The sequence below is a fragment of the Gavialis gangeticus genome, unplaced genomic scaffold (assembly GCF_001723915.1).
Source record: "Gavialis gangeticus isolate Ggan-Ray unplaced genomic scaffold, GavGan_comp1, whole genome shotgun sequence".
NCBI lineage: Eukaryota > Metazoa > Chordata > Crocodylia > Gavialidae > Gavialis > Gavialis gangeticus.
In genome coordinates, this window is record NW_017728992.1 from 192,687,891 (window position 1) to 192,699,131 (window position 11,241).

At 41.3% G+C, this 11,241-nt stretch overlaps 1 protein-coding gene across 1 annotated transcript in view; it reads right to left on the reverse strand.

Annotated features, from left to right (window-relative positions):
- LRRC6 (leucine rich repeat containing 6) overlaps positions 1 to 11,241 on the reverse strand; it is a 79,537-nt gene that overhangs the window by 42,962 nt on the left and 25,334 nt on the right. The window contains exons 5-8 of the mRNA XM_019519631.1: positions 11,066 to 11,146; positions 8,717 to 8,940; positions 5,063 to 5,254; positions 1,470 to 1,547 (exon numbers count right to left, since the gene is read on the reverse strand). Of these exons, the coding sequence (XP_019375176.1) occupies positions 1,470 to 1,547; positions 5,063 to 5,254; positions 8,717 to 8,940; positions 11,066 to 11,146 (575 nt within the window). The remainder of the gene's footprint in view (positions 1 to 1,469; positions 1,548 to 5,062; positions 5,255 to 8,716; positions 8,941 to 11,065; positions 11,147 to 11,241) is intronic.

An 11,241-nucleotide genomic window follows, 5' to 3' on the forward strand; every position in this document is an offset into this window, starting at 1 on the left:
GTCCACCGTGACACCTGCATCCAGGCCTTTTGTGACCTGGTCATAGAAGGCCACCAGGTTGGTCTGACAGGACCTGCCTCTAATGAACCCATGTTGGTTGCCTCTAAGCATAATCTCCCCTGCTGTTCCCCCCCAGATGTGCTCCTGGATAATTTTCTCAAAGAGCTTCCCCAGGGCCAAGGTAAGACTAATGGGCCTATAATTTCCTGGGTCCTCTTTCCTCCCTTTTTTGAAGATGGGAACCACATTGGCCCTTTTCCAGTCCTCTGGCACCTTGCCAGAGCACCATGAGTGCTCGTAAAGCTGTGCCAGGGGTCCCGCAGTGACCTCTGCCAGTTCCCTCAGCACCCTGGGGTGGAGATAGTCAGGACCTGCTGATTTGAACACATCTAGTCCCTCCAGAAGTTCTCTGACTAGATCCTCACTGACCCTGGGCCTGGCTGTGCCTCCCCTGGGTCCGTCTGGATTCCCAGTGGGGGGGATATCTCTGTCCCTGCTCAGAAAAATGAAAGAAAAGAATCTGTTAAAGAGATCAGCTTTGTTGCCTGGTGCTACCACCAGATTACCAAGCATGTTCTGCAGAGGCCCCACGTTACTTGGTACCTTCTTTTTACCCCCTATGTATTTAAAAAGGACTTCTTGCTAGCTTTGATCCACGTTGCTAGTCCCAGTTCCATCTCCATCTTAGCCTTCCTAACAGCCCCCCTACAATCTCGAGCAATGGCGGTATACTCCTCCTTGGTGAGGGCCCCTCCCTCACCAAGTTATTTACTTGGCAATCTGCTGCAAACGAAGTGTGCTGCTTATATCCTTGGGAACTCTTTGTAAGAAGTTTCAGTATCATATAGTGACTGTGTCATCAATAAAACCAAAATGATTTTCTCTGAGCTTCACTCCCTCCCTTGCTATAGATCACAATTCCCATTTGGTCAAAGAAAAGGAACACTGCAACAGAAGTCCATTACAGCCTCAGCCCAGATCTGCCAGGCTTCCATACCATCTACCAGTGAATGCAATGATCTCAACCAGAAACATTAGTTAGACATACTTTTTGCACTTAAAGTGGCTGTTAATGCACAGTTATTTTCAAGTGGTCAAATTTAATTTAATCCTTTTCTACTACTAGAGACCTGCCCCGTGGAAGAAAATCCATTTCTTAGAAAGTAAAATAGTAACATATCTGATGTCTTTAATGGAAAAATTAGTTCTTCAGATGTCAAAGAACAAGTTACTAAAGAACACACCCTTCAGCACTTTTTGTACTAATTGAGATTTCTTTAGTTCCCTAGCTTCAGGATATAGCTATGGTTAACTCTCTATCCCCAGTAGGAACAGAATACTTCACTGGATTTTAAAATGTGACAAACACAGTATTAATGAGTTATCATATATCTCCAGTTACATGGTCAAGTATATTATAAAAGGGAAATCACTATTTTAATTATTCAGAGTTGTTTTTTCTCACATACTTTGGTTCATTTATATTCAGAACTTTTCCTTCTGTGGTGATCAAAGTCCTAGGTGGCTTTTCTTTCTTCTTGTGTCCCCTAAAAGAAAAAGAAAGAAAGAAAAGAAAGGATTTCTTCCCATTGTTTACATTTTGATTCTTTTTGTGAAGCTGAGAAAAAAATGACATATATTTGCACAAGGTGAACATCTTATTTTAAGAAGGAAAGTTATTTTGTTAACATCACAGGTTATGCATTGCATCTTTTGCACTGGAAAAGCATGATTACTATCACCTGCATAAAAGTGAGCAAATTATTCATGATAAGGACTCTGTTCATTGGCTCTTATTCTCTTTTTCTTTTCCCAGAAAATACAAGAGCAAATTGCAACTTCTTAAAATGTATCTGATAAATCTATTTATTAATTAATTGATCTCTAATATTTTAAGTGGGAAGCATGTTGCTAGTGGTAACTGGTCACATAAATTAGGTATTGTCATTAGTGTTACATGGTTGGATGAATGCATAAGTATTTTTGCAGCAAATATTTGTTCAAGTTCATTTAAAATGTATCTTCAAATATTTTGGCATGAAGTTCTGAAATTTATTCAGAAAATTTTTCAAAAGCAACATTTTGCAGTAAGCGCCACAAAAGGGAGGATGCATGGCCAAAGTGAATACTAGTAAACTTTTAACAAATTATTTTGATTTATTTATTTGCTGAATTTTGCTTTACTCCTCCAAGAGCTGTCATATGCTTTACTAATAAAATTAGGCTTTTAGACACCTTTCCACACTAAATTATCAGCAATGAAACTGCAGGGCACCTTTAGATAAGTGCAATATACAAATCCCCTTGGTGTTTTAGGCCACATCAACATAATCTAGAAGTACCCAGATATCTAGAATTATTAGTGTGCTTGATGGTAGTGTCAGAGTGATGCTGTAGCTGTGATGGTCCAGGAAATATGCAAGAGGCAGGGATTCTTGTGGGTGGTATCTTTTAATTGGACCAACTACATAGCTGGGATAGACTTCTCCAGGTGACCTGAAGTAGAATGCATGGCATTCAAAAGTCTATTACAACCATATAATTGAGCTGATAAAAGGTATCATTCACAAAAATCCTTGTCTCTCAGTTTTCTTGATGACATATTTTTGTTGTGTTCAGCTAGAAATTTTAGTAATATTAGGCGGAAAGGATTTGCATTTTTCTCATGGGAAAAAAATGTCTAATTCTAGGCGTTCTTAAAATGCATTAGGTTGACATTGTCCTTGGAGGCTTTTAAGACCCAGCTCTACAAAGCCTTAGCTGGGAGATTTAGTTGGGGATGGTCCTGCCTTTGAGCAGGGGGGTGGACTAGATGACCTCCCAAGTCTCTTCCAACCATAATTTTCTGCGATTCTGTGACACTGGGATTGGAAGGACACATGGATGGATATTAGAGTTGCTATTGGAATGATCAGATGATAACAATTTATGCTGGCATCACACCTTTCACCCAGAACAAAAGAATGTGTAATTACAGATTTAGATGTTAGAGATGAATTGGATTTGTTTATGGGGACCTGTAGTGGACTCTGGTGGGGGGTCTGCATGTAGCAGCTGATGTTCCTAGCTATCAAACTCGCCTGCTGCAGTTTTCAGCCTCACTAACCTCCTGTCTCTATCCTGCCATGCCTTGGGGGGAATAAGATAACCTTGAAAAGCTGATTCTACAGGCCAGAATAACTACTTTAGTGCCTTCTCTCTTGGCCCAGTCCCTGGGGCTTCTCCATCCCCAGGCTCAGTCCCCAGGGCTTCTCTCTAGCACAGGCAACCCCCGCTTAGTGCTCTTAATTAGTTCTGGAAAAACCGAGTGCTAAGCGAAACAGTGTTAAGTGAAACCCATTTCCCCATAGGATTTAATGTGTCTCTCTGCCCTTCTCTAGAGTGTGCTTCTTCTTCAACAGAGTCCTTAGGGCTCCTCTGCTTTATCAACACCATTTGCAGTTCTACAGACCCTAAACCTGACCTTTTAGCCCTCCATGTCCCTTAGGGACTATAATCATGGCCTCCAGTAGCCCCCATAGCAACATCCATGCCTCACAGGTCTTACCCTCTTTCCTTCCCCCGGCCCTCTGGCAGTATATTGGGTTCAGTCCACTGAGTCCTTGACTCTTGCAGGGCTGCTGTATCTAATCTCCAAGTTCTTAGCTTGGCCCCATACAACCTACCAGGTCCCAGACCTTTGCACAACTCTACCCTGGCCTCAGCCCTTTATAATGTGGAGTACTTCCCAAGCACTCCATCCATGGGCTCAATCTGCCCCTATAGCCACACCTGAACCTCCGGTCAAAACAGAAACTGAAATACAAACAAACTGCTTCAGAATACAACTCAAACCCTACTTCAAATGTCTGTATTGCTGCAAACCCACCCCTTACCAACTGATTGTTCTCCAGCCTCCAGGGCACTCTCTTGGTCTTACGCCTCTCTTTTTGCAGCCTGTGTTTTCAGAAATTCCTTTTTCTGCAAAGATCAGGGCCAGACTGCCTGCTCTGGCTCCAGAACCAGTTTATCCACCCTTTGCCCCACCTCTTCTGGTCAGGTACCTCCCTGAACAACTGTAGATGTGTCTTCCCAGCTCAATGGACAGCCAGCCCTCATCTGCTGCCATCTAAGAGCTTGCATATTCCAAGGGTTGCTTTGAGTTTAAAAGGGGTGTACCTTGAGTCTAAAAAGGCTGAGAACCACTGTAACACCTGTAAGGCTAGCATGAGCCTTAAGAGACCTGTAATTGGGTGAATCTATATTCAGACGCCTAAAAGTAGATAACTTCTAGAACTTGAGTCCCCAAAAATCCCTTTCAAGTTAATAGGAGCTGCATCTCTTCGGAACATTAAAAAAACTGGGACATTTCATATTTAGGCACCTACACAGGAATTCAGCTCTGAGTACCCAGATATGAAAATTTTGATCTGCTGCTAAACAAAATCTAGTGAAATATCTGGCTAGATTACTATCAGTCTGGAGTTCCAGTGGCATTCAAAATCCTTGAAGACTTTACGGGAATAATGTATCTTAAGACATAGTCTCCTAACGAAAGAGCATATGTAATATGCAGGTTTTTGTTACTCAAGGACAAGCTTCCTTGATGAAATGCATGTAGAGTATAGCAAGTTATACAGACAAGTGCTGCTTCTGCAAAAAATTCATAGAATAGCCTTGGGGGCATTTGTGTAATGTCACATACCCTCATGGTAAATGCTTTTAACAGTACAAATATGCATTCAACTGCAACAAACGTATTAAATGAGAGGTCAATGAACCTTTTAAAATATACAAAATGGGGTTGAATAAAGAAGAAAACAATTATATTTTCAAAAAATCTATTTTGAGAGAAGCAGAGTAAAAGGTATTCTTAGGCATCCAAAGAAAGAAAGCAAAGTGCACTATTCATAAGAGTGTTTGGTTAGATTTTTACAAAAATGTTTTCAAAGGAACAAATGGGAATTATGTACCTCCTTCTCACTGACTTACACTGTGGGGGAAAGGTGCCTAACTCATCTTTATGCCTTTAAAAATTTCCCCCTTAAATCAATGTAAAGAATATGTAAAACCCAACAGATACCTTAGATCTTCTTTAGCTCTACGTTTTTCTTCAATATATCTGTGAGTTTCTAATCTTGACTCTGGAGTATATGGTGTGGGCTCTTCCCAAAATGCTCTGTCCTCTTCATTGTCTTCATCTGCTCCCCAGTGCTGATACTCATTTTCTTCTTCTGTGTGCTGCTGGTTTTCTTTGTCCTGTAGAGGGTCTGGCCTAGAAAAGATTACATATAGTGGCATGTCATGAAACAGGGAAAGAGTAGCAGTGATGGATTACTGCAATAAAACTGTCTTCAAGTCACTTTATATAGTTATATAATTAATTGCCACAGTTGGGCTACCTGAGAGACGTAAGTAGCTTACCTTACTCTTTTCTTAATGTTTTATTTACATTTCTTGTTTATATTTGAAGTTGGTGGACTCCCAAAACTGCTGTACTTGATCCAATTTTGTCATTTTGATTTTTTAAAGTCTAGCCATAAATTAGTTAAGTCATGGCAAATTTATGGCAGACCAACATGACATTCCTGATTGCCTAATCTAGCTTTAATCTTACAACATTAGATCTTCAGATTCTCTTCAAATCTTCTGCCCAGATACTGGGTAAATTAAATTCATGGCTGACAGCTCTAAGCACTCTATTTTGCATTAGTAATTAATTGGTTGCAGTTTATTTACTGATTTCTTGGACTAGAATCAATGACAGCCTGAATCAAATCAATCTTCTAATACTAATCCATCAGATATAAATTTGGGTGACATTGTAACAAAGATGACGTTGGAGAAAATCAAGTACTAATACAGAGTAGCTCAAAGGACAGAAAGAGTGCTGGGAATGTCTGTTAGTTATGTAAATTCTAAGCCAAAATGTGTCTCTTTAGGTCGAGCAAGTAGTGGTCAGTCACAAACCACCATTGAGTGACCTCATAAAACCTGGGGAGCAGACACAGACTACTAATGTTAGGTGAGGAGCAACACCTCAGTCTTTGAACTTTGGGATGGAATCCAGAACCAAAAGGGAAGTGCCTAAATTTTCATGGTGGGAGCAAAGTTCCCCAGAACAGCATCCAAAATAGCCAGTTTATTACATTGCAAGCTGCTTAGTCAGCTAGACAATGGAGACATACTAAGGATACGCTCTTAACAGGCAAAATTTAAGAACATTCTCAGGGCTGCACAGAGGGATCTCCATCCATTTGGAGTATACAGCTCGGAGCTGTTTCTTGAGGAGCGGCACCGAGAGCCTTTCTTGGAATCAAATGAGCATGGATCACTCTTCTCAGGAAGGGAGATCTGATGCCCCACTTCTACTAGACGACAAAACAGTCTAGTTCAGTGGTCAGCAGTCTAGGGTCTGCAGGCAAGCACTGGCCCACGAAAGACTTTAGCAGCCCTCCAAGCATATCTGCAGGAGAATGTGTCATCTAGTGCAGTGTTTCTCAACCTGTTGGTTGTGATCCAAAATTGGATCACAGGAATATATGAAAGGGTTGTGAACAAACTTAAAAAGAGGATCAATAAACTTTAAAAATGGACTCTCCTTTAAAGATGAAAAACATGGGAAACCATGGCTCTTCTCTTGCAGGCTGGCAGAGTTCAAACCTGCAAAGGGCTGCCTGGGCCCGTCCCCCCACCCCACACCCAGCCCCTGCCCCACATACTGGAGAGCTGGGGCCTGGGGGTGGGGGGAAGCAGGTCAGGAATGAGGGGCACTGGGTCCAGACTGGCAATTGATGTTAACAAATGGGTCCCGGTAAAAAAGAGACTGAGAACCTCTGATCTAGTGATTCCTTCCATTGATAGCCACTTCCAGCCTGCTGCCCCTGGCATAAAGAAGACCAAGCTGTGTTAATTCAGTCAATTGTTATCAAAAAGTTGATGACCCTTGGTCTAGTTAGTGGAGCACTTGCCCAGAACATGAGAGACAAGTTCAGTTCTCTTCTTTGTCTAAGCTAAAGTGAAGCAAACCCACATTTCCCATCTCCAAGGAGAGTATCCTAACAGTTAAGCTCCTGCTTTAACCATTAGCTATTACCTAAAAGGGAGATACCACCACCACTTTTTCCTGTGTCTGTGTTTTCAAGGACAGTGGTGGTTGCCCCTGAATTTTATAGATTCCAATCCTGTGGTTGTGCGTTATGTGCTCTGGGAACAACTGGATTAAGCCCCAAGGACTTGGGCAGAGGAATGCCTAGTCTCTGGACTAGATAGGAGCATATCCAGAGGCAGAATTTCAGGAACCTAAAGGATTGTCAAAACTGCACTGCTATGAAGTTTAGACAGCTTCAGGATTAGACAGCAGCTGCATGGAGGTTGTCACAATCATAGCTTTGCACATAGGCATTAGGGATGTGCAAAGTGGGCCCTATTTGATTTGGATTCAACCTAAATCAGGGACAGTGATTTGATTAGTTGATTTGGATCAATGCCCCTGATTCGATTCTGCCGAATCCAAATCTGAAGATTTGATGGTGATTTGGACATAGACACAGCTTTAAATTTTTTTCTAGATCCCTCAAGGTACCAGGCAAGGCTCATGTATGCTGCAATGTTGGGGCGCACGGAGCATCCCACAAGAGTGTGGGGGGGGCCTTCCATGTGCTCGGCAGCAAACCCGAAAGCAGACTGAAAGTACTACTGGTCCACTTCCAGGTCTGCCAGAAAGCACGCTGGGGGGGCTCCCCTGAGCCCCACCCCCGCTTGGCGATCAGCCACAGGGGGACCTTGGGTGCTCCCCCCAGACCTAGGAGGCACCAGTCACTGAGCCCGGTGGGGGTAGGTGGGGGGCGCTGCGTGCTTCCCGGCAGACCCAGAATTAGACCGGAAGTGCTTCTGGATGACTTCCGGATCTGCTGCCAAGCACGCCGGGAAGCCCTCCGCGCTTCTGTGGGAGGGCTTCCATGCACCCCAGCATCGCAGCACTCACGAGCCCCTGGTACATAGAGGTATGTAGAAAAAACATTTACAGCTGTCTCTATGTCCAAATCTCCAAATCTTTCTGAATCTCTCAGAATCAATTTGGAGGGTTCTGATTCGATTCAGAGAGATTAAAGGGTCCTCTGATTCAATCTGAATTCAGAGATTCGGCCACCGAATTGAGCCGAATCAAATAAGGGACTGAAGCTTTGCACAGGCCTAATAGACATCTGAATTCTACATTAAGTCCCATGTGAAGCATCTGAGGCCTTTTTTTAAGAACTGACCCTAAGTCGTTATACTCTAAAAGAATTATGGCCGTGTAAGAGGTGAACACTGAAGTTTTGATTTGATTGCAACTTATGAGCCTGAAGTTACCCAGTGCTGTCTCCATGGGACTTGGACCCAACGTTACTGTTCAGAACCAAAATGAATGGCAACTAAACTGGAAATATCCATTTATGAAATGCTCTCGTTCTAAAGAAGCTTTCCATCCCGTTGATGGAAACAATATAGAAAGAGCTTTCTAATGCTATCACAAACTGAAATAGAAATTCAATGGGGGATTTCAAAATGTTGCTCTCCAGTTTTCATGTCCATGTATGAAGAGAATAGATTACTGGAAGTAAGATCAGTAGTGAAGATAAATCTATGTGATTTTAAAAGGGGCATATAAAAATGTGTCAAGTAATTGATATATCTAGAGAAAAAATCCTAATAATCTAAGAGGAAAGAAGTGGACAGTTGTTAGCTCACATACATGGTGTTGTTAATGTCTGTGTACCAGCATCTATCAAATCCAGGGTTAGGTTCGTCTTTTTTTTTCTTCTGCTTCTCTTGTATTTTTTGTGCAACCTCTTCTTTTTCTCTGGCCCTTTTGAGGCAGTAAGCCTGTTCCTGCTCTCTGATTTTCTTCTTTATTTCGGCATAGTTCTGCAATGCCTGGATCCTTTCAGAACGTTCTATTTCTTTACTGTCCAGGTACTTCCCAAAAGAGCAAAAAACAAATTAAAGACGACAAATTTGGCAAAATAACCAGAAATTTTACACACAAATAAAAAGCCACTTAGCACAAGGTTAGTTTTTATTAGATCATCTTTACTAGAAAGTTTAAAATTTGAGACTTTCAATTGCCCCTTACCATTGTGTAGTTTACATACATTAGCGATTGCGCCCAAAAGCTTGCTAAGAACTTTTTTCCAGCTACTCAGTTGGTCTAATAAAAGATATCACATCTACCCAAAGAACCTTACCTGAAAATACCACACACACTTCTGTAGAGGCTATTATAGCTGACAGAGGCAGACAGCTTGTTTTTTTGAGGGCTTGAAGCTGCATTTTAAATCGAGTCAATTCTGTAACAACCAAATCTCTTACAGCTGAATTATCACCAAAGAGACAGAAAAGGAACTCAAGTTTTGCATTCTACTGTATTTAAACCTGGATGTGGGTAGGTTCATCCTTCTATACCTAAACTGGGATTTAAGTAGACCACGGACCAAGAGAAGTTCTCTAGTATAATATATTTTTCTGAATAAACTCATTAGTTTATATATGAGTTACAATGAGTACCCCCCTTTAAATTGGTGCTTGAGGTTACATAGATCTGCCTCTATTTAAATTGTCACATAAAGGAGCGTACCCAAAAAACGCATGTTGTTTCTTACAAGTACTCAGTTTACATGTGTGATATATCTAAAGCCCTTTTACAGTTAAATCCAGGAATATCACCCTCTTTTTATCACCTTCTACCTGTTACCACTATTTTTATCTTTAAAAGCTGACTTGCATGCAGAATAATGCAAAAAATATTGTCACAAAATGTTTATTTCCAACAACTTAAGTGATCTCTCCTGAGCAAATTTACCACTTAATGTCACAACTCTTGAAGGATGTTCCAAAATCCAATCAGGTATCAGACAACTACTGGCAAAGGAATCTGCCTTGTTAAAGAAATATACATAACAATTCATGACAAGAAAAAATTATATGGTTCTGTTTTGTTGCGAGAGAGACTCATCAAGCACCTGGGAATTTGAGGTACTATCACAGTCTGAGTGAGGCTTGCCTTGGGCTTAAGTGTCACGTGTATAGTGTATCTTGTAGTTACATCATGGAGGGTACGTGAGATCTTTCCACATAGTTGAGTACGTGCTTGAGAAACTCTTGAAAAAGGAGACCAAATACAGGAACAAATTAATACAAGGGTCAGAGAGTGGGTGCAGTGCAGGTGTGGTGCCCCTGACGGAGGTGGGCTACGGAGCCTTCAGCTCTCCTATCTTTTTATGCAGCAATAGACTCCTCTCCATTCAGTCAGTTAGTAAATGGCTTTTAACACAGCAGAACTGTTATGGTTTTTGCTTCATTTCTTACATTAGATAGTAAAAGTAAGAGTTGGACATTATGTAAGTTCACAAAAATACACAAGGAGCAGGGTATGAATCCTAGTCCCTTCAATTTAGAGCAGTGGCACTACCCTTTGTGAAGCTATGAAAACAAGAAAGCATCATGTGGTGTGTGGCTCTGATTATTGTCAACTCTTAATATTACAGGCTTTTGTCAGTCTCATGTATGATATTACACTATCAGGGTTTGACTGTCTGCAAATTATAGTCTACTGACTTCAGCAGGTTTTTGCAATTGATTAAAGTCACTAGTATTATTAATCCAGCACCTTTTACTTTCATAACATTCACTTAGAAATCTCCTATGGATTATAGAAAGGTAGTAGCCCTACTGCACATTTATCCTCCTCATAGTTAAAATGCTCTAAAAGAAAGAATCAGGACTTGGCTCAAAAATCTCCAGTAAAAACAATGTAAAAGTTAACAAATATATTATGGTTGAGACACACCGCAACTCCATTATTAATCATGATTGGTTCTCCTTCAGAGTAGAATTTAATTTCCTATAGACAAGGAGTAAGGCTTTACCACAACCATTATTTTTGTTTTGCATCAGTATATTCAGTCATCGGTGAAGATAAATTGACATGAGTTTAAAAGGTGCAGGTAAAAATATACCTAGTAATTGATAGTCTCTTATCAAAGAGGCTTGCCATACTTCTAGCAACTCAGCTGGATACAAGCACATTAAAAAAAACCCATACTTTTAGCTGAGGAAGAGTTGCTACCACAAACTGTCTGTATCCTTCAAACTCAGTGCACGGGTTCCCCATCAGAAAGAGCTCAGGTCTGAAGACCCCTGTCTTTGGCTGTGCTTGGCTCCCATCCACAACACACGATCCCTAGCTCTAAAGGCCATGGCTGTTGAGGGGCGGGGGCA